Here is a 24,558-nt window from a genome sequence, read left to right as displayed (position 1 = left end):
TTCTTTGTGTGTGGATGAAAATGAGGTAAATTTCTTTAAATATATTTATTTTGTGAATGGGAACAAAACAAAAGGATTTTTTGCAACTATTTGCTTCCAAGTGTTACATAAAACTCACTTGAGCAGTCCAACCACAAATGACAGTAATAGTTATGGCCATTTAAATAGTTGCAGCAAACTAATGCTAGAAAATTCAGAAATAAAATGAAGACATCGTCTAATAAGGGATTTGGTGTCAGGCCAGCAGTGTTGATTTATTTGTGCTGAATCAGTGGCGGGAGCAAATGAGAAATGATAGCTGATGAGACGGATGAGTCATAGACCTGGACAACTCTAATGCAGCCTTTGCTGTGCCCGCTGTTCTCTCTGCTTAGTCAAAGACTTGACCACATCATCTTTGAAATTTCTCCTAAATCTGCTCTTCCAAAAAAAAATAATAATAAGGCAGCATTTTTAGAAACTGTGATGATGACCAATGAAAACTGCATCTGATGCAGCCACAGTAAGCAATCTGTGTGTAATGTGTGTGACACAATGATAGTTTGAAAATGGTGAAGAAGAAAATTGAGCATGTCTGCAGAGTACTAGAGTGGAAACCTTTACAGGACACGTTAAATTGCATGTCTGCAGGGTACTAGAGTGGAAACCTTTACAGGACATGTTAAATTGCATTTTAATTTATGGGTGTGTTATGCATGCAACACCCACATTTTCGATCAGATACACCCAAATGAGGCATCAATCTTCCGTTGAAGGTGCTTAGGTCTATGCACGTTATGACATTACCAAGTGAAATGTGTGTTAGTAATCTAAATAGCTTTACATGATGCCCTTCTTTGTTTCATGTAAGAACCTGTGGTGGGCATCTACAGTATCTAATAAGGACTCACAATGTTTTTCTTCCTATATCACACAAATATACGTATGCAGAAGAAATATCTCATGTCTTTTGGACAGGTCACTGCTTGTACATATTAAGCAAACAGTATTCCATTATGGAGGCCGTTCTGCAGGCGACAGAGTAGCATGTTATTTACTGTTGTGATTGGGATTTGAGCAAAGGTACCCAGACCTCACACGTCCCCACACATGACCCGAGCGCTGTCCGGCCTCGGCAGCGCATGTCACTTTAATAGGTGCCCCTGTTGACATTGACACGACATCTCTGAAGAGGATGAGATCACTCATGAGCAAGGCGTGTTGGGAGGGGAGGAAGAAAAAAAAACTTCTCAACCCCAACTCCCAGAAAGAGAGAGAGAGAGAGAGAGAGAGAGAAAGAGAGAAAGAAAGAGAGAGAGAGCGGAGAGTGGGGCTCATCGCCACTCCGTGCCTCTGATTTATTTCCTTTTTTTAAGCCCTAACTGATGAGACGAGTCTGCCAGGCGCAAGCGTGGTGGACAGTATGCGACCATTTAGAACGGGAGTCTGTCCCGTCTCAACATCTCTCTGAGGCCCATTACTGTAAGCAATGAGGGGGGACAACAAGCCTCCTCCTCAGGGACAGGTGAGGAATTAAAAAACAAAAACCTACAAATATCCCCCTCCCCACTAGAGAAATGACTGCGGGGTGCACCGTGTCACACTTGTGAGCCAGATTTCTGATAAGCCCCGACGCTGCACATAACTCATGCAAAAAATGCTGCTGCCGCAACATGCCACCAGTAGTGTTCTGCTGACGGGGTGCAGCCCGCACGCACGCGGTGATTCTTCAGCTTGTGACTAGCTGATGTTATTTATGTTACATTGTCACCATATAAATCCTGGGCGCTATGAAGACGCCGCCAAGCGTCAGGCCCCAACGCCGCAGCTCTCTGTGCAAACTGGGGGATGGAGATGTCCCCTTGTGCTGCTGTCGCCCTCGGCGATAGATACCGTCCCGTTTGTGACAGATGTTGCTCCATCACACCCTGTGGTAATTTATTTGTGCACTCTTTGAGCCCACTCATAGGTGCCCAATTGTTCATCCCCCTCATTATCTGTCCCATTTGGTGGTATAATGAAGAGTTTTTGTGGGATTATGTTAATGATCTGAGATATGCTGTCCCTCTGAGTATTTTGGTGAAGTGAAATTGTAGTTGGTTTGGGGCATATGTCTGATTACAGCAAGCTTTGACATTTTTTTGATTGTATGCTTGTGTATGTGTGTGCAGGGGCGCAGTGGGTGGCTAGTGGATGATGGTGTTGGTGAAATTATCTATTTTCTTCACCTTATTTAGCCAAACACTTCCTGTATTTCCACATAACCTTAAGGTGTTCACAGGAAGATCACACCATGGTAACATAATCTAGCTAAAAAAGTTCTTCTAAGACCAGTCTTCCAAGAGATAGCAATAGGGTTTATATTCATTTTCAGGATATGTTTTGGTCCATTCACTACAGTTAGTTTAATGTATAGAGATTTTGTGTGTGAAGTATAGATGGTGGGAGGCTATATTCATGTAGATTCCCTGTGCCATTCCCTGTGCCATCAAGAAGTTTGTTTCAGCTGAGACTTAACACCTTCCTTCAACCTTTTTTAGAGTGTCTATTATTTTGAAAGTTGACTAGGAGAAAGCATGAATGAATGATCTAATGATGTAGATCATTCATCATTGCTTATTTGTGTGTTTCTGCAACCTAAAAGTTTTAATGATGTCTGTCTGTACTGATACTTGTTGTTAATACAGACCTGTCTCCCTTCTTCCTTTCTTGTCAAAGGTTTTGGAGAAAGTGGTATGTGCAAGCAAGTATGTGACTTTCTTTATCAGAATAACCTACTAGACCCTATGCAGTCTGGTTTCAAGAGTGGTCATTCTACTGAAACTGCTCTTCTGTCTGTGACTGAAACATTGAGAGTAGCTAAGTCCTCTCCTCAGTCATCAGTATTAATTCTACTAGATTTATCTGCCGCCTTTGATTCTGTTAACCATGACATTCTCCTTTCTACACTATCTGAACTGGGAATTTCTGGGAGAGCTCTTGACTGGTTTGACAGGTATCAAAGACTCATGACCTTACCACAGGTGTGCCTCAGTGATCAGTATTAAGGCCCCTGCTTTTCTCTATTTACACCACCTTCCATTGGTGAGGATTTGACTTTGCTATGCTATTGCTATGCGGACGACACTCAACTTTACCTATCTTTCCCACCTGAGGACTCTAGCGTTTCCCCTCGAATTTCTGCATGCCTTAAGGATATTTCAGTCTGGATGAAAGATCGCCACCTTCAGCTTAATCTCTCAAAAACTGAGCTTTTGGTGTTTCCAGCTAAAACAGCTAATCCCCAACAGATTAACATCCAGCTTGACTCATCTTCAATGACCCCCACTAGATCGGCGAGTAACCTGGGCGTCGAAATTGATGACCAACTTAACTTCTCTGAGCATGTAGCCTCAATTGCAAAATCATGTTGGTTTATCCTTTACAACATTAGGAAGATCAGAACTTATCTGACACAAGAAACTTCTTGTATAGGCAGAGGTGATTGTTCTAAGACTACAGAGGAAGCTCAGCCTCCTCTAAAATATTGCGGAAAATTTCATCAAATACTAGGCCTACTGTATTACATTAGCCTAGTATTCCAACTAGAACATGCTAAATATGTGTTCAACTTCATCGTTAGTTCCTTCAGCAATAAGGTTTTGCCAGTCATCTGTCCTCCCGTCCCTAATGTATTGCTGTGAGGACACAATCCATCAAAAACCCCATAGACGCTCGGCTTTACTGGACTTTCAGTGGCATTTCAGAATTGGCTGATCTCAGTGCAGAAAAGCTAGATATTTATTGGCAAAACGCCCTAAATTCGTAATTTCCAGGGAAGCCTGGCGTCTCTGGGAGTGAATTGGGCAGTGGGATGGCCCGGACGCTGAGCTTCTGTATGATGATTGGAGGATCCGTCATAGTAGCTGGACTCTTTTTGATTGACAGCAAATGTCGTGATCGGAAAGGAAGAGTTTCAAGTTCAGGGATGCTTTGCAGTGTTGGCAGGGGAAGTCGAGATGCAAGCTGCTGCTCAAATTCACATAATTGTGAGCAATACAGTTGGTTTCTATTTGTCTTTGTACATAACCTACTGTAAATAAAATGTAAATATGGAGTTACTGAGTTTGTGACTTGCTTTTGTTTCAGTTGTGTATTTAAGCTAGGTTGTAGCCAGCTAGCTCCAGGGGAGATTCACAGAGAAATAACTCTAAATAACTCTACTAGGTTACCAAATAGCCTATTTAAACATCCCCCAAAGTGAACTGGTATGTAGCCAGGCCAGATGCCATGTCTCAGAACTCTATACTGTTTGTTCTAATCTGGGTTTTGGGATAACCTTTGCCCTCAAAGACCAATATAGCAACTTAATAACTAATTAATTTAATAATTGATAATTTTTATCAGAGCTTCCCCTATTCTAAAGAGCAGCAACTGCCACTGTGTACAGGCCATGGTTATTGCCAAGCTGGACTATTGTAATTCACTGTTAGCTAAATCTCTCACTTTGGCCTATAGGACACTGACTGGATCTGCTCCCTGCTATCTTAATTCAATGATCAAGATATATATTCCCCAACCGCCCTCTGAGGTCTCCTGATGAGCATCTGTTGTGTCAACCAGCCATAAACGCTAGGTCAAATTCAAGATTATTTTCCTCAGTGGTTCCTTGTTGGTGGAATGAGTTGCCAGTGCTCTCCGTTCCTGTGATAGTTTCAATAGTCTTTCAAGAGGAGTCTAAAGGCATATCTGTTCAACATGCACTTAGTTTATTAAGTGTTTCTTATGTGTTTGGCTTGTTATAGTATTTATTTATTTTCATTAGGCTATTGATTGAATTGACATTGCTGTTTATTATTGCTATTCTCCTAAATGTAGTCTTACCAACTTTTTAATATGTTTACTGTTAAATGTAACTTTGTATTGTTGCTATTTGTATGTCGCTTTGGACAAAAGCGTCTGCTAAATACCATAACCATAACCATAACCACAATATGTGGTGCTCTCTCTGCTTTTCTTCTCCACAGACTTTTATAGTACTGAACAAAGGGAAGGCCATCTTCCGTTTTAGTGCCACACCTGCACTCTATATTTTTAGCCCTTTTCATCCCGTTAGAAGAGCATCAATAAAGGTTTTGGTACACTCATATCCTTTTCCTATTACAAATAAAATGTTCTTATTTTTGCAGATTTTACCAACTCTGTGTTTATGTGATGCTTTTGAACAGCTTCATTTTATCAGACAATCCTGTGAATGAGTAATGAAAAAAAAAACAAATTCATTACAACAGTGAAGAAAAGGAAATTGACAGTATAGAAATATAGTTTAAATGTGTCAATCTGATAACTCACTGACAAAAACAGTTTGTAAGACTTTTAAGAATGCTCAGAAAGCTAAACCTTTTGCACTGAGGGTAAAAGTTTGAGGGAACATTCTAGAATTAGATGTCTGCCTAAGAATGTTGGCCATGCCTTTGGCTGTGACAGACAGTCAGCCAACACCCATTTGTCCAAAGACTCCGCCTCGGCACCCACTGACATCACAACACCACACACTTGCACTGTGACAGCATTCCTTGTACTTTGACATTTCAGGGCCACACTCTAATTGGGGGGGGGGCATACACAGGGGGTCGCTTGGCTAGTTCAATGCCAGGTTGGGATGACTGCACTTCCATCTGTATCATTGCCAAACCTTTCAAACACCCATCCAACCCCCCCACCCCCATCCACAAACGCACACACACTCCCATCCACAAATGCACACACACCCACACACACACACACACACACACACACACACACACACACACACACACACACACACACACACACACACACACACACACACACACACACACATGGCACTCCCATCCACCTTTACAGACAGCTTCTAAAAATACAACACCCTTCTGTTTCGCCACGTCCGTGGGTGTTTAGGAATATTATGCTTGTGGGCACTTGGCTGCTGTCGCCATGATAAGAGGGTGGAGGGTCTGACTCTGGAGGTGTTGCGCTGGTTGCAGGGATTGCAAGCCCATCCGGCTGTCACACGTGTACCCCTTCAAGTGGTTGACGTATTAATCACCGGGCCTGGCTTTGTGTTGCACGCCAGACTTTTGTTTCGGGTGGGATCAAGCTGACCTGGCTCGAACGCCCCCAAAAATAGTGTGACCAGGTGTCTTGTTTTTCCCAGGTCATAACCATATTTCAGCACCAACATATGTTGTATGCCCTGTATTCTAAAAGCAATGCTAATTTGTCAGCGTATTGTGGAATAAAATCATAGAGCTGACATACACACAAAAATAAAAGTTTTTAGAATAGAAGACGCATCATGCGTACAGTATGGTAGTAGATATGGAGAGACACACTATGGAATTTAGTGTGCAGTCAGGCAACCCTTAAAACTAACCAGTGTCTTTGCTATAAAAATACAGACACAAATGTAATTCTGAACACTACCATAGTTTAGCAGTTGAATCAATGCCACTAAGAGACAGATTGATGTCTGTGTTTAGTAATGTGTGAGGTGAGAGGCGCTCACTTTCAGGCGGCGGCAGCACAGAAACCGCCTGGCCTTGCTAATAGCAGATTACCCGGGGGACTCAAGAGCCGGGGAACATGTTTGATTAACCAGCACCACGAGAGCGCATTCATAACTTTCAGCTTGGAGAAAGAAAGGGAAGCACAGTCTGACGCGCCACACTGAAGTGATTGCACTCATTAGAGACATGCGAAAAATGTGATTCTTAAATCAGTAGGCCTAGGCGGTGAGACACAGGCGCCATATCAGCATGGAAAAATAACTCCCAAGACAAGCGGCTGACAAGACTAGACTTTTGGACCTGTCTAGGACTTGACAGGGCATTTGGGATATCAAAGAGGCCTTTAATCATCATGTACCAAGGGCTGAAGTTCAGCATTAAAGCACGATTAGCTTCAATTGAAAACCTAAAAGGCCTTTTTGCCCTTGTCCTTGTTGCAAATTGTGTCATAGCAAAACTTTTGGCAGCTTTATTTTTGCCAGGGGATGCTGAAACAAACCTTTCCCATAATGGGAGCCAGGGAGCGTCTTTATGCAGCCGGGGCCACATAATCATGACTCATGCTGGTTGCGGACCCATGCGAACGGGAAAGTGCTGGCGAGGCGCGCGGCGAGGCGAGCTGTCTGCGCCGAAGCCGTGCGGGCCACCGCCCCGGTAGCAAGCTGAACCGCAGCTCGCCTGACACCTCCATTGTGAGAAGTTACTGGATTGAGCGTGACCCAGAGCCTAAAGTGCTTATTGAATCACACGTTCCCATGATCGTAATGGGTTATGCAAGTGTTGTCACGCGTCCTGTTTAGGGGGAGAAGGCCGTCTGCACCAATCAATATGATGAGCAGTGCTGAGGGAAGGCCAAGCCTTTGAGACAGACCCTCTGTAATAAGATAGGCCTGCTTAAGGAGCCTGTCAAGAGGAAGCTAATTCTCCGGCTGAAGGCTCGGAAAATGAGCTCAAAGGAAAGTTTAAGGGTATTTTTGCAGTGACAAACCTCACACAGAAATAATATGACATCTGAAAGAAGTCTTAATATGCCCATGAACATATTTGGAATTCTAAATGGCTCTTTCTCATACTGTAAATGTGATATTATATAAATGCAAAGAGAGAATATGGACTCATTACATAAAGCAATAGGCTTTTATAATTAATGAGCTAAATTGCTGTAATTGATCCCAGATGTAATTAAAAGTCAGGAGACTTTTTTCTTTACTTTTCTGCCATGGTGCCTAAACAAAAAAACAAAAAGCAAATAAGAGATTGTGCTATTTAAAATATAGACATGTTCTTACACAGTTGGGGTTTTGGTCTGTTTTGGTCTAATACTACTTATTGTGCTTCATTATTTTTGTACAACTTAAGCCTCGGCTCATTGGTATGTTGAGCCTCATTAGGTCTCAGTCACTCTGGAGTCTGTACTGTTCAACAGCATCATATAAATGGATTTATGATGTCTTTTAATCTGAGATTTGTTAAACTTCATTATTTAGTATTCATTATAAAACCATTAGGCTGGTGCAAATGTATGTGATGTGAAAACTACTAACAGTGGAATGTTCAGAACTGCATTCAGATGTTTCATTTTGTTGTACAGTAAATACAGTCTTTTAGCTTTGAATTTTAATCCAAATACACAAACAAACATGACATACAATACAAAAGGGATGAAAAGTGTTTTCCTTAATATTCCGTACATTATTCAGTTTTTTCATAATGTGCACTATTTTGACCAACTGTTGCTTCATGGCCATGTCCGAACCTGCACAATGGGCCAAGTATGTTGAGTAAGTATCTGCCATCCGCCGTCCGCTTCTTAGTGTAGATGCTTCTCCTGGCTAAGAATGCTCTGTCAGTTCTTCTGTGCCTCATACTTTCTGTCTCCTCTGATCCTTCCTGATTGTATTGACCTCTGAACTGTGCCCTATTTGTCCTGATGTAAAGCTTTGCCAGGTGTTTGTTGCCTTGCCAACCACAATTAGCAAGTAAGTTAATAATTTCAGTGTATCCGAGCCTACTTGACTCTGCTAATGGCACCTCTGCTATGCTACATTGGAATGAACTCCGTGGTATGACTGCCATACCGTTATGACTTAGATTTTCATTAAAGGGGTTTACAGTTAAATCTTCAAAATGAATCAAATAGATCAAAAAAGGACGGAATGGGAATTAATATTCAGATGAATTTGGCAATACCAATTTTGAGGTGAACACGGGTTATATTCTTTCTGTCAAGCCATGTTATCCACCTCCTGTCTTTATTTCTTCTTTTCCTCCTTTTTTGTCTTTCTTTCTTTCTTACTTTTTTTATTTCTTTCTATCTGTCCACAGTATCTATCTGTCTATATCTTACTCTTTGTCTGCTATCTGTTCTGTCTGCTGTCTGTCCGCCTGTCTTCATAGTCCATCACCTTGCCCATTGATATATTCTTCTGACTTCTTCCCCATTTCCAGCTCTTATTTCCCCACACACTTCTTCAGGGAAGTTGGCCAGTCTGTTTGTTTCCATCATCCATGAAGTCTAGCCATGGCTTGCACCATGGACAGAGAGGATGTAACCCATGTTGAGCATGTAGCCGAGGTAGTTTGCTGTGTTCTGACATGGGTTGTCCACCACAGCGTTTTCTGTGCTGTGGTAGGGCAAGCTTGCGCCGGCCAAAGCCGAGCATCTTCACCTTTAATGAATACAGATAAGAGCCTTCACATGATTTGTGTACTGTCAGCCGACATCCCCAAAAATTAGCTGATTTGTGACCAAGGAGGACCAAGGGTTTATTGGCATGTAGCATGCAATGAATCCCAGCCAATCACAGCACCTCCTCAGACTGGCAATCATTCGTACCTCTCAACACCCAAGTGACAGTAACGCCAATGCTATATTCATTTTCCACACATGCTGATCAGTGGGTGGCCGGGCCACAGAGGAGGCGGTGGCGACGGTGGTAGCTGATTAAGCCGGTCTACCCCACAAGGGCATTTCTGTCAGAGAAACAGATGCTTGTGTCTCCCACACCTCCTTAAAAGGCTCATTTACCTTAAGCACCACTCACGGTCTTTGGCGGTGAGCCACAGTAAGCCATCAGTGTTGAGAGGTCCGATGTCAAACGAAACATTTTTCACCAAAAAGACACGCTTAAAAAGAACCCCAAATAAACAAACACCGAATCCAAAAAAGCAGGATTTAAAAAAAAAGAGATTACGGCCGTGCACTTCAGAATGCTGCATCCTCCATCTCAGCCACCATGTACTCTGCTTTGAAAGTGTGTCTAAAGTGCCGTGCTGGATGTTAATGCCCATTCTCGTCTTGATGACTGCGAAACTCATCAAGGATCGTCTTGTCAAACAAGCTTGCTGTCCATTCCCCAGGTTGCTGATGCACTCTGATTCACTCGTGCTTTTTCCCCCATCCCTTACAGTTCCATGTCCTCCCCAGATAACCCAATGCTGCTCCATATGTGTCTCTCTATCCCACCCCCCTTTTAATTCTCTCTTTGTTTTTTCCTTTCAAACTCTTGATTGGGTACAGTGTAGACTGGACCATGTCCAGGACTAACGGGAGGTATTTGCGACTGAGCTCCCTCTAGGTCCATTGCTAAGCTAATTTGTTGAACCTGTATGCGTCTGTCTCCCTCCACCCTTGTCCTCTTCTCCACCCTGTCCGACACCTGCCCTTTTCAGGTACACGTTCACCGGCATCTACACGTTTGAGTCGTTGATAAAGATCCTGGCGAGGGGCTTCTGCGTAGGGCCTTTCACATTCCTGCGTGACCCCTGGAACTGGCTGGACTTCAGCGTGATAGTCATGGCGTGAGTATCTGCCTCTCCGCTGACCTGTGGTGACCCTTCACCTTAAGCCTCGTCTGTGACCTCGTCAGACGTATTTTGCGCTGCTGATGGAGCAGTTCTCATCAGTTTCACCTCATGTGTCCCCACTGGCTCACAGAGGTGATCATTGAAATGTCCCTTATGTCTTTATGGGCCAGATCTCTCTGTGTCCTCTCTAGCCCTTGGGGAACTCCCCTCTAATTTCCAATATTTGCTTTGTTTTGTCCATATCATCGACTGTTTATTTTCAATGTGCTGTCGCTATGGCTATTATTTTCTGTTGTGGATTGGAAGTAGTCAGGCTCACCGTAAGAAAATAAGGAACAGATTCACAAAACCCTTAGCATTTCTGTTTATAACTTTAATCTCATCAAAAACTGTACCATTTTGGTGTGGCCTCCAGAATTGACTCTTGACAGTACGTTTGTGCCAATCAATGAGAACTGACATTGTTGTAAACAGACAGAAGATGAATATGTTTCCCGCTTGCAATGTCCTATGTATCTCCAACTGCCAAACTGTCCAGGGTCACAGGTCAAGAATGTTGTGGAATAAATCAGAACGCACACACCCCACCCTCTGGATGCTGACCGGCTGACTGTATCAGAGGCTTTTGTGCACGTCTGAAAGCAGAGTCAAAACACAGCTGCTTATTTATTGATTTGTTCCTTTATTTTCTAAATTAATGCTACTGCATTTGTATTCCATGCGAGAATATTGGCTCATTTGTAACAAATGACAATTTTTTAACGGTATTAAACCTAATATTTACGAACCAATACTTACGAAGATATATTTCTTTCTCTAATTTGCAAAGATGAAATAAAACTGAAATATAGCAGCAGTGGTGGTAAAAGAGTACCCTGTGTGTTGTTCACAAAAAGTGGTAATGGAGATCTGTAGTGACAGTAAGATGTAAACATCTATATACTTTTATTGCAGTATTATATGATTCCTGCATCATCCCAACGCTAGAGAAAGATTGCACTAGGGGACTCTCCCCACTTCAATTGCAGTGATGAACTGCTGATTTCTTGTGTGGCCTTACGACCGTATTCCTCTTGGCTGAACGGGCCAGTTGTCCTTGAACTGGATATCTCAGCAGGGTTACTGGGATCCTTAGCCACACCATTTCCCATAAGTCACAGTATCGTCAGGGCGTTGACAGGACCCCTTCCCGCCGTTGCTGGCTTTATTAAATCCAGACTGATGACTGGGAAATGGATACGAGTGGTGGAAACGATAAACGCTCCCATCCCTGGGGTTTCCATGGAAACAGAATGGCCGCCCTCACTTGTTTGACTGGCAACTGTCTGAGCGAAATGGCAAACATAATTGCTTAGTACATTGGTCAAACTTTACCTTCTCTTTATCAGCTTTGCATATAATTTTACGGTAAATATTAGCATACCAGTTAATGTTTTTTTGTTTGTATTCGCTGTAATTTGATTAGTGTAATGGTCAGTGCAGAGAAATTCAGATATGCTAAGGTGCATGACGTGATACACACTCAAATTTTAAGCATCCGGCAAATTGGTACCTATTCTGGTGGTATTCTAATTTCTGGGAGACCCGTTAACATTCCATAGATTCCATATTTTTTTATCTAAATAAGAAGACTTTATATTTCCTATATCCTTATCTTATTCTTTCTATTTGTGTTTATAAGCTTATGTTGATTTTATCTTTTTACCAATCATGTTTTTGACTGATTCCTTTATGTTTCTTCCTCTGTTTTTTGTGTTTATGTTTTATCACATGTGTAATCTGATCCTGCAGGTTTCTAACTGAGTTTATTAAAGTAGGCAATCTTCAGGCACTACGATCATTCAGGGTCATCCGAACATTGAAAACTATTTCAGTAATCCCAGGTAAGGGCATTCTGCTCCTGACCGTAACGTCAGGGGACGGGTGTAGGAGGGATAGCATTATCGCTGTTTGTCTGGTCACAACCGTAATGTTGTACCCACTACGGTCCCAACAGCTGTGCCCCATGACCTCACCCCACTGTGGACGCCTCCTTGCCTCCTGTCTGTCTCCTGTGTCTATTCATCTGTGTGTTTGCCTGTTGTGGTTACACTGTCATTGTGTGTGCTTCAATTCTCTGCTCATTGCAGATATGTTACTGAGTTTGTGGACTTGGGCAATGTCTCAGCGCTACGAACGTTCAGAGTCCTACGAGCACTGAAAACAATCTCAGTCATCCCAGGTGAGAAGGGAGTTAAATACTAAGGGCCTACATTAAAAGGACCACTGCCAGACATTTCCTTTCTCTCCAGCTTATGCAATTCACAGAGATGTGGAAATGTGACATGTAGGAAATGAGGACACTTTTGAGTTGGGCAGCCCTCCCGAGGTGCAGAAAGTATTAGTGTTGCCAAGATTATTTAAGCATTAAGGTACATCTGAGTTAACACTGGAGGCTACACACACAGACACACAGACACACACACACACACAGACACACACAGACACACACACACACACACACACACACACACACACACACACACACACACACACACACACACACACACACACACACACACACACATGGCACTCCCATCCTTTACAGACAGCTTCTAAAAATTTTATATGTCATGTTATATGACGTAAAGAGTAAAATCCTGAATTGAACATACTGTTTTGTAATATGAGAAAAAGTGTAGTCTATATAGGTGACACTGCTGTAAGTTGCAATTAGGCTGAGGCCGTGTTATCAAGTTTCCACGCTTTCAAGCTTAAGGGGTTAAGTAACCTGACTCAAAAGACCTCATTCAACCTTAGTGTTTAACATCTAATAGGCATGAACATACTTGTGAACTGACTATCCATGAAAAGCTGTAGCCATTCACATCAGACAGTCTTTCAGATGGAACTGAGAGGTACTCACTCTACAAAGCAACATCTCTCAGTCTTGTCCTGAAATTTATAGATCAAAGAAAGATAAAATGCCCTCAGAAAGATGATTAAGAATGTCTTTCCAATAAAACACAACTTGCGTTGTTTTAAACACATCTCTGTTCGGATAGGGACAACACAGTTTGTGTTTCCTTTTTAATTTATTACACAATATGCGTTGAAATAACTTGCGTTGTTTTTTTTTTTTAACACATCTCTGTGTCCAGATAGGGACACAACATTTGTTATAAGAGTGTAACTTAACAAAAATTGAATATACTAAATAAATCATAAAATTACAGATGGATGGTTCTGAAAGGATTATAGTCCAGGGCTACTGTACGATATGTAGATAGATATGTATTTCATTTAATTGTTTGTACACATTTTATATGTCACATTACTCACATAGTTAAAAAATACAGATATATCACTAAATCATTCTATGAGAGATATTATGTATTACATTGATAATATACCTCTGGATACATTTATTTTAAGAATTCTAAACAGAAGTTCTTACTGGACAAATTCTGTCTGTGTCTGGTGTCAATGACATACTATTGTGAACTGGTGACAGTAGATGAGTCACTGGAAAATATTTTTGTTTGTTTTGTAAGTGTTACATACCAGGGGAAGCCCTTTCTGTGTTGTGTGTTTTTGGTTGTCTTGCCGTGCTGTGGTTTTCATGTGATGCTTGTTGCTTTTTGTGGTTGCATGACGTTTTCAATGTAGTAGATTAATATAAAAGTCAGTAATACATTGTTATGTTGACATAAAATGCCACAAACATATAGTTAGCTACATTTGGTTTTGATTTCCATAGTTGCATGTTATGCATTTGGACTGTTATGGAATTGTCTTAGAATTTAAATCATTTACACCAGTACCTCAGTGTTTCCTGGATATTCTTTTTCATTTCATTTGAAGGAGACATTCAGCAACACAATTTGATAAAACTGACATTAAATTATGAAGGCAGCTAGTGCCAGAAAGTCCCACATTAAAATGAATTGTAGGGAAAGTTTACAGCAAAAGCTATGAAATCTGTTATTGACGAAAAGGCACCATATCAGGGAGAAGCACACTGCAGCACGCTGATGTCTCAGGGGTGGTGAGAGTGACCTTTCCCCCCTCTTGTCCCGCACTCAGGCCTGAAGACCATTGTGGGAGCTCTCATCCAGTCGGTGAAGAAGCTGGCGGACGTGATGATCCTCACCGTGTTCTGTCTGAGCGTCTTCGCCCTCATTGGCCTGCAGCTCTTCATGGGCAACCTGCGGCAGAAGTGCGTCCGCAGCCCCGCCCACTGCATCACCAACAACACTGTCAGCAGCCTCAGTGTCAACGGCAGCAGCACTTTCTTCTGCAACAACAAGACCTGGTCCTCCATCGAGGAGTTTGTCAACACCGAAGGTAGAGGCTGTGCTGTTGGGAATGACTGGAAACCCACAATTTTCTGCCCAAGGGCAATTTCTACAGACTTCAGTAATCTATAGAGTGGTGTGAATGAATAGTGTGTGAACGTGGCAAAAAAGTCAATTAATGAATGTGGGTCAGAGAGCTGACTTTTTCCACGACTCCATTTTCTTCGTGCATTTCCCATGTTTCAGCATTAAAGACATAATAAGCATATCTGACCTGAATAGTTGCAGTACGAAAGAGTGATGGTCATGCAAGCAGACTGAATCTGCCCAGGCTGAAATGCAGATAGTGCATCGGCCAGGGAGCTTTTTCTCTTTTTATTATGTGGATGTGTCTAGTGTGGCAAAATGAGACTGGAACACACTCTCTGCCTTGAGCAACATTTGTTAAAGCTTACATAATGGCATATGCCTGACGTTGATTTTAAGAGAGGCAGACCATGGAAGGTATTATTTTCAATAGTGTAGGAAAAATAACAGAATAACATTTCCATATAAATTACTTATGACATATGTGCATTAGTAGTAATATTAAACAACAAATTAATCAATTAATTATGCAAGCTCATCTACTTGAATGCGTAGTTCTTTTCTCTTGTAGATTTTTTAGATGTGTATTCAGAATTTCCGAGTAAGGCAAAGTAATAATTTCTCACTCTTAGGAATACTCATGTCTGCAAAAAGCACATGTTTTTTTTTCTTCTTTTTCTGGAATGTTCTTTTTGCCCACAAACACGTTGAGGGCAGTGTCACTGTGAATTTCAGCTCCTGCTGGCATTTACCTAGGGTGAAGACACTGAGATTATTATCACAGCCTTGGTTGCCAAGACATTTCTGGTGCCTTTGTTATACTGCTGTATAATATAGTGTATCTGTATTTGTAATATATTTATAGTATCTCTAAAAGCAGTATCATATTTCTTCAATCATTTTACTATCAAGTCTTTGGGTTTGTTGTTAAAGACTTTCTTATCGGGGTAATGGGGGATTTTTGTATTTTAATGTGAGTGGAGTGGATAGCAGACCCGGTTGATTGTAATTTTAAGTTAAAACAGCACAGTCATTATAGGTGAGCAGACATTCATTTAACTTTAGATTTTATTTTTGGTTGATCCCATTTCATGAGAATAGAAATTAGGGCAGAACTGTCGCTCAATAAGTTGACCTGCACAAGGCGGATGTAGGGCAAAGATTTAAATAGATTGATGCTACCTCTAATCATGACCAGTCACATTGTTTGAATTACTGACTTGCAACAGAAGTTGTATAATGCACACATAGTGATAAACAAAACATCGTTGTATAAGACACGCATGGTCTTTGCACGTAAAGCTAAAATAAATATAACCCAGCTACCACGCAAGAATGCTGTAGAGTAGCAGGATATTAGGCAAGGCAGGTGTAAACATGCATGGAATAGTTGATGTTAGCTGTTGCTGTAGTCTTTTAAGACCTGGAAAATCACTTTTTAGGATATTTCACGTGGAATAACCTGCATAAGATATGCCTAAAGGTGCCATGATGTTACTGAATAAGAAACCTGTTGGGGTGGTACTGTTTGTTCGACCCGCAAAGGTTATTTGATAAGAAGCCGCATTACTTTAGCCGGCTTTTGTTCTAAATACATTTATAGCACGGCGTAGATAGCATGACACGAGCCACTAGAGAGTGCGTTTAAACTGTTATTCCAGCATCTGATCAGTCCCTGGAGCGGGGGCACAGCCACAGGCTGACAAGCGCCACCGGTGGGGAGGCTTTCAGGTCTTGTTTGAGTCAGGGCGGCACAGGAGGAACATTTAAGGCCATGCTGAAACGCGGAATGCCGACAGCTGAGGGCTAAAGCGAGGGCGGTCTGCCAAGGGTCTCGCGCGGGCGAAGCCCACTCTCCAGCCCTGACGGTCGCCCAGTGCCTCTCGAGCGCTGGAGTGGGGACAGGGTGAAAGGCAAACGGTGTGAAAATGAGGAAAGATAAAATGAAGGGCCCCGGCTGCTCAGCAGAAGGAGCACAGGCTGACCACCCAGGCCACCGTACATTGTAATCTCTTAGTCACTTTAATGGGACTGAAACACAGCTGCGGGTCCGGTCGAAATGGTGGCTCTTGCCAGGCACGCGCTGATACCATTTATATGACTTCTGAAGGAGCTGCCTTACTTCAGGGCCAAAAGTGTATCACACTAAAAGCAAGAGTGCAGTCCTAACTGTAACCTAACACCACTGGGTCTGGGTTTGTGTATTTAGTTCAATGATTACATCATTTACAATGACTTAGAGGGTGGTGCACATTTCGGAATTTCATCCAATTACTATTTTTTCATGTTCTTACAAGGTGAGTTAAGCATTAGGCTTGGAATCCGACAAAGAAAAAAGATGTATTGGGAGAAAGTGATGAGAAGTAAAAAATATCTTCATGGAAGTACATTTCTCTACATTTTTTTCTTTCTACTTAATTCTATTTCAATTGTGTAAGAAACACTGTGGACAATATGATTTTGCAGGTGAAGATGGATAAAAATAAACTCTACCTGTACTGTATATCTCTATTTAATAACATCTAATCAATGCTGCTCATCCTGACTAGGCAAAGTGTACCATATCATACCAGTGTATTCATAGTGTTTGGGGTGTTTTTGAATGTGTGGTGGAACCATGTGCCATGTTTATGGACCCATCTTACATAGATATTTCTCATTTTTCAGACAATTTTTACAAAGTGGAAGGAGCCAAGGACGCCTTAATCTGTGGAAATGGAAGTGATGCTGGGTGAGTGTGTCTGGTTCCATACTACAATACTGGCCTTTGTTTGTTTGTACCAAAGTATGCATTGGAAAACTTGGGCTGTGCAGGTCTATTGTTAACAAACAACTAATGAATGATCAATTATGTACTGAGAGTACTGTATTTAATCTAAAGGCATTTACAAGATTATTTACGCTAACCTACCTCACTTATGCATTAAACAGGTGAATTTTTTATGTGCTCTCCCGCTCTGTCCGATGTTACGTGAGCCTCTAATCGGTTTTGTAAGGCATCTAATTATTTAGTATACATCAGTTGTCACAGGTTGTCCTTGTCATATTTGGCTGTGACAGAGCACAAGTGGAGAAGGCCAAAGGGGCCCGAGATTAGCTGGGGGTGAAGCAGCAGATTGGATTCCAGTGACAGGGTGGCTAATGTAAACAAAGGTCTAGGGCAGCTTTGAAGGCCTGACTCAGGGAGGCTGGGTGAGTCAGCTGTTACGACCAGCCCCCGCTGCCGTGGCTTGCACTGGGAGCCGCATAGCTCTTGAGTCACATTCAGAGGAGAGCTTTCTGAGGAGCGGGTTAGATTGGATGCCAGCGTCCGGCGGCTGTGACCCCTCCTGCGCCGAGGTCAAGGAGGATTTTCAGTCATTAACTAATTACATCTTGTGTATGTTGTGTTGTCATGCGATGAATTGCTGTCATGCATGCATCTCATGTATTCTGTTGCTATGCAGTGAATTCATGATGTACAGACTTTAAAAGCAAGTTAAGTCTTAGAATCACATGAAATTGCCAGGTCTGTTTGACTGTTGACACAAATCTCAAAGAGGCTGACAAAGGTAAACTTTTAGTGAAGCTATTTCAGAAGTGATGGTGACACCCAGTATTTCTTAGTCTGTGACCACCTACGGCTTGTCAGCTTGATGTGAGTCCCTGTTGCTTTGGATAAAAGCGTGTGCTAAATCCCACTTTACTAAGTCAGTTCAGATATGTACTAGTGGTCTATTCTCGGTATCACTGTGACGTGAGTAGTGACTATATTGTGGATAATAAACGATTGACCAAGGACAGATTGGAAGATGATGTGTGCAGGTGATACCTAAAACATTGTGAAGAGATCTCACAATATAAATGATGGTAAAAGCACTTATTCACCACATGTGGCTTTGAAGCAATTAATATGAATTGGAGCAGTCTGATGGATACCACACTTTCTGACAAAGTATCGCTGGTACTGACTTTAAAATTGTTCCCCAATGAGCAATATACTGGGTATTACATCAGTTGGGCATTTTACTTCTACATTTTCACTTTATACCCCATATTGTAACAGCTCATTCAAGCTATTTATCACTCAAGTATTTTCTTTAAATGCTCATTTGTGTTAAAGGGTTTTCATTTATCACCCCTAAAATAAGCTTGTACCATTATGATGAAGAAAGAGACGGGGGACTTAGGTGAAACCATTCTGTGAAACAGGGGTGACTACAGAGCCATTATCCACTGTCAGTGATCTCTGAAATGCCATAGCTGTTTCCATTTCATTGCATGCTCCTATGGTTGCAAAGCAAATGCAATTAGCGCACAGGCTAGTAGCACTCACTAGTGGTAGCTGCCTACAGTATGCTTCCAGACCTGGCTGTAAATGGTTAAACATTATCTTAAAAGCTATTCTAATCAATACAGTAATATTTAAAAAGAATTGGACTTTTTTTTTTCAGTTGAAATGGGAATATATATCGAACATGTAATGGAAAGTGCAAGGCATTCCCCCTGAGTTATAGAGGTGGGAAGCATGTCGGCATTGCTGCCTAATGGTCTGTTGGCATAAATTATGGACTGGCCCACAGATGTTGATTGTAACATCTGCTCCCATTCAGAGAGAGACAAAGAAGAGCAGATCTGTCTGTCTGTCCCTCTGATAACATAGCATCCACAGGCGGCCTCATGTCCGGTGCTGATAACACCGCCCACAGAGCCCTGCCCTGGACTGACCACACGCACTGTGTGATACTGGACTGCAGCACTGAGGGGGCACCATGTTAAGGAAAAGTATCGTGTCATTCCAGACTATGTTTTATACCTCACCAGGTTTCTAAGATGTACATCAGCCATTATGTGTGCGCCAAACATAGAATGACAAAATACAGCTTACAAAGTACAAACACATGCCAGATTGATGCAACCAGTGGCATTTCTTGATTAAAAAGCCTGATATGGCACTGCACAAATGGCCTTTTGAGGGTTTCAGTCATAATTAAATTGTGAAGAACAGGGCACCAGGATTACAGATACCGCAGTAGGGGTAATCTCCCTGAAACCAGCCATGTTAATTGCAGTTACTGCAGCATAAGTCAAAAGGAGACACGGGCTGAAGCTTTATACGTCTCACTCTCAGCCGTGAGCGCTCATGGAGCGTCCATTATCCCAGGTACCCTTCCTCCCCTCATCTTGGTCCCTGTTTAAGGCTTCTGGCCTCCGCCTAATGGTTTTGCTAATGGCCGCCTTGGCCATGAAGTGGAGATCATTTAGTCTTTTCCTCCCATTCTTTATCTCTCCTATATTTATTTCCTTTCATCCTTGAAGAGCTGAAGTATATTCACTTTACCATAAAATGTGCTTTTGTAGATTCTCTGACGAGTATGATGTATTCTCACCTATTTTGTAAGTAGTTTCTTTTTAGTCATGAGGTAGTTGCATTTTCTATTTGTAATCAACTAATATGTCTCAAAATCTTTGAGATATTCTCATAATATTAACCCTTTTGTGACCACTCCAGACACTCCTGTGAAAACACCCATCGCCTTGCCGGTATTACTGTGGTAATTATAGGGTATTGGTCTGTGTTGATTACACTGGTGAGACTATAAATACACTGTAATTAGGGGGCATTTTGGATGTTTGAAAGATTATATCAGTGAGCCGCCTCATAGCTTGTCCAAATGGACGGCTCATGATTTTGATCACGAGCCAGAGCCAGGCCAACTCAAAATAGCGCATGCCTCATAAGCACAGTGCCGGTGATCTTGAGTCCAACTGCTTTAATTGTTAATTAATTACAGTAATCACTTGTCAAGAAAAAGGGACAGAAATCAGGGTAAAACAATGCTTTCTCTAAACTGATCAAAATAATGTACTGTGTTGCCACTGTATGTCATGTCTCTTCATCAGACACTTGTCTTGATCAGACACTTGTCTTACATTAAATTTACATTTATTTATTTAGCAGACGTTTTTATCCACAGTAAATTACATAATGAGGAATAACATTCTAGCTACAGTGCAGAGGAGACCTTAGGTAGCAATTAGCTAGTAATTGGCATGTTTTATGGAAAAAAATCTTCTAATCAACTTATAATTTTAGTATGAATATAATCAAGTAATTGAATGGGCATTATATAAAGCAATAATAAAATGTAGAACTGCAAAAAGTGATATCTTACTAAGTGTTATAATCTTATATTAAGATACAATATCTAGTTAGTATTGTTTTTAGTATAAATATACTTACTTTGAGCTTTTTTGTAAGATTATTTGACTTAAAATAAGTCAAAATCTTCTTAAATTAAGACATAAAAACTAGCAAATGTATTTGCCAATGGATTAAGAAAATGTACCTTAATTTAAGATGAGAATTAAGATTAAATTGTCTTAAATTTTACATTTTAAAATATATTTTAATCCATTGGCAGAGAAATTTGCTTGTTTTTTATGTCTTAATTTAAGAAGATTTTGACTTATTTTAAGTTAAATAATCTTACAGGAAAGCTCAAAGTAAGTATCTTTATACTAAAAACAATATTATTTTTTACACCGGAATGAGGTTATATACTCGAACAAGATTTTAGCTCAGCAGGAAAATGATTCAAAGTAATCAGAATCTGATGTAATATATAACAGCCACATTACCTCGAACAACTCACAAGTCCACGGAGATGGGCTGAAAACCTTAAGGGATGTTACAAAAAACAAACTCCTCGGGCAACAAACCTCCTGGAAACGGTTGCTATAGAAATTTCGTTTTCTTATCCTGGTAGACCTCCATGCTAGACCTTTCCTATGCAGTGCTAATAGCCTGTGAACTCAGATTTCAGTAATTGCTTGATGAGAGATTCTCATGACTGTGACAACACATTCAGAACGTGTGGTTTGGCAGGCGTTATAGGGATGGAAATGGAGAGAAGGTAGATGTGATCAAGTCTCTATTTAAAAGGAATAGCTAGTTAATATTGTATATCAGTTTCACATAGTGTATGAGGTAGGGGTATAATGCTTTTCTCTTGAATGTTTTAGTGCAGTGTGTCTATGTGCTCTCACATACTCCCATAGAGTGCATCGGAAGGGAAGAGGGAGCAGTCTGTTTGGACAAACAGGCTGTGACTCGTGTTCACCTCATAGAACCTGGACTGAAACATGAGCTGTAAACTCAGGGTCTTATCAAGGTGAAGACCCCTACTTTGAAGCCTGTGGTCTCTCCTCTCGCTGTTTCTCTCTCTTTCTCTCTTGCTCTCTCATTTTAGGGGCTTACAGAAGGAGAGCTAATTTTCTCTCTCTAACTAACCCTGTGAGGGGGCAGATTCCTGTCCCTGCTCTCTTTGCCAACAGCTCAAATGGGTTCCCTCCACCCTGTGCCATGAGAGCCAGAGCTGTTAATGACCAGCTCACCTTTCCTGCTCAGATGCCTGTTTGTAAGAGCGCAGACCAGGCAGCATTAAAGAACTCAGAAGCAATATTCCTCATTTATGATCATAAATCCACGTCAGTTGTTGAGTTGTTGAGTGACTCAATAAATCCACATTATAATTGCAAAAGACACGTCTCATATATATATATATATATATATATATATATATATATATATATATATATATATATATATATATATATATTTATTTATTTTGTAGAAAGTGTTGTGACTGTTTTGCTGTGATACACAGTGTTCTGGACCAAGATGGCCTGATGTGATGTGCTCATTAGCTAGTAATTACTAATTGGCTAGTTAGTCTGCACTGGCTGAAAAACAGCATACTTGTTTTGTTGTACTCATGCTGTATTTTTAAATGGCAGAGGCAGCTTTGGGAATGCCATCTGAGTTAACTGCAGCCTGGTGCCAGTGCAACAGAGGAAGTTGCCGTTAATACTTCCTGTCATGTTGAGAATCTTGATGCCAATGGGCAGCTAATATGGAAACAAAAGAGAGGGAACCGTATTGGTTTACGGGATCAACTACCATACATATTCTGATCTACCTCCCGCTCATCACTAAACCCCAAAATAGCCCTTGTCAGGGGACCTCATACTTTGGCGATGCTTTGGACCATTGTGCTTCCAGCTTGTGGACGTAGTGACTGCAGCCTCTTTGGCAAATTGCTCCAAGTGACCAAAGTGATTTCACATCCAGATAAGTTGCAGATAAGGCTGTCAAAATATATTGTTATTCTAAGGATATCACACAATGACTATGTAATTGTTTATATACCAAGGAGAAAAATATATGTAAATGGTTCACATCGGTGTATGAAGTAATAGGATTTCTGTGGGCCTTGTTGGATGTTTACAGTAGTATTTGTCAGTCAGAGAGCATTAGGCAGAGAGAACAATACTTTAGGAAAGCCCTTTTCCCTTGAGATTACACTATTTTGTTTTTCTCTGATTCCTATGTTGAGCCCATCAAAGAATGTGAAAGACACAACAAAATACCATTGTTTGTAGAATGAATAAACCTTTGAAAACATAAAACTAAGGTGGGGTAAGCACATCTGTGCTAGTCCTGGAGTAGCTCAGCAAGCAGTGCCAACTGAAAGAGTTAACCCAGAGTGCCAGTAAGTGATGTTCTGTGTGAGTCAGTGTTTACATTGTGTGAGAGGACTGGAGCTGAACTTGGCTTCGCTATCAGCCTGTGGAGCTCCACCATCACTCCCCCTGTCCCCCGACCTCCCACCTCCCCCCTTGCATTTCATATGCCACCTCCCCCTTGCCATCCCATCCGCATTGAATTGAAGTGGCCCTGTCCATTATCACGTCCTCCAGAAACACACTGAGGTGTCCGACAGCGATAGCGCCCATCGCCCCACACCCTCACACCCGCCGCATGTCACGGTGGCTGGAGGGCCGCTGGCCCCGGAGCCCACAGGCAGGGCCGGGGGGGGGGTTGCAGAGAGAGGCTGGCGGGCAGGGGAGAGACAGAGTCGTTGTGGAAAGAGGGGGTGGTGGCGCGCGGGGCCGGGCTGGCACATTTGGTGGCGCCATGGGCCTCTCAGCTCGGCCCCGCTGACAGTCGGCTGACCCCCGCCACCCATCATGTGACCCCCTCGCCGCTCGTCACAGGCGAAGTGTCGGAGGGGCCGTGCACACTTTGGCCCGGGGGCTCGGCGACTCACGTGGGGCGGCACATGGGTGCATATCTGCACGGTGGCATCATCTTCCTTGCCTCAGGCAGGGGTGGAACTGTGTGTTTGTGTTATGAGCTACAACAGTGGCTATATACAGTAAAGTGGTCTACACCATGGTCCCCATCCCCTTTCACGTCCTAGTTATTGTGCTGTTTTGTTCACATTTCCTGTGACCTTCAGGGTATCACGATACAGCCAAATGAGCGTTCATGCGCCATTATTAATTACTATTGGAGTAATGGGAGTGCAGACTTGTGAGTCAAAAGCATGCATTCAATTTGGCAGCACTGTGCTCATTCCTAAGTGCATATTTGGAGAGATACTGGGCTTGAACACTTCAAGGATTTTGTCGTTGCCCTCAATAACTCCCACATAACCAAATGGACACATCTATCTTGTGTCTGTTTTTTTTTCACAGGAAATGTCCAGATGGGTTTGAATGTATGAAGACGGGACGGAACCCTAATTATGGCTACACCAGCTTTGACACCTTTGGCTGGGCATTTCTATCACTCTTCAGACTCATGACTCAAGACTACTGGGAAAATCTCTATCATCAGGTAATGATGCAAAGTGCTCCACTCCATGTAGTGTCAATTAAATATTTTCAAATGTTCAGCGGCACTGCGTAAAACTAAAGGTTAAATTGATTACATCTCTCTCTTAATAAGACTGTGTAGCAGATCACGCATTGATATAATTCTCAACATTTTAAAACAGTAATACTGAAAAATCTCCAAAAGAACAGGATGAATGGTAGTGCTTAAATGCCTCCTA

General features: G+C 41.9%; 1 protein-coding gene across 4 annotated transcripts in view; it reads left to right on the top strand.

Annotated features, from left to right (window-relative positions):
- Positions 1-24,558, top strand: part of scn5lab (sodium channel, voltage gated, type V-like, alpha b) — a 113,381-nt gene that overhangs the window by 18,027 nt on the left and 70,796 nt on the right. For 2 of the 4 annotated variants that reach the window (XM_048265789.1, XM_048265791.1), the window contains exons 3-10: positions 2,698-2,712; positions 4,986-5,104; positions 8,198-8,287; positions 10,179-10,307; positions 12,443-12,534; positions 14,379-14,639; positions 17,345-17,408; positions 24,200-24,341. In XM_048265789.1, coding sequence (XP_048121746.1) covers positions 2,698-2,712; positions 4,986-5,104; positions 8,198-8,287; positions 10,179-10,307; positions 12,443-12,534; positions 14,379-14,639; positions 17,345-17,408; positions 24,200-24,341 — 912 coding nt within the window. The remainder of the gene's footprint in view (positions 1-2,697; positions 2,713-4,985; positions 5,105-8,197; positions 8,288-10,178; positions 10,308-12,442; positions 12,535-14,378; positions 14,640-17,344; positions 17,409-24,199; positions 24,342-24,558) is intronic. The other 2 variants (XM_048265790.1, XM_048265792.1) reach the window with 1 other exon arrangement.

The sequence above is a fragment of the Alosa alosa genome, chromosome 16 (genome assembly GCF_017589495.1).
Source record: "Alosa alosa isolate M-15738 ecotype Scorff River chromosome 16, AALO_Geno_1.1, whole genome shotgun sequence".
In the NCBI taxonomy this organism is placed as follows: Eukaryota; Metazoa; Chordata; class Actinopteri; order Clupeiformes; family Clupeidae; genus Alosa; species Alosa alosa.
The sequence above is the reverse complement of the archived record's forward strand: the minus strand, read 5'-3'. Positions and strand labels throughout refer to the sequence as shown.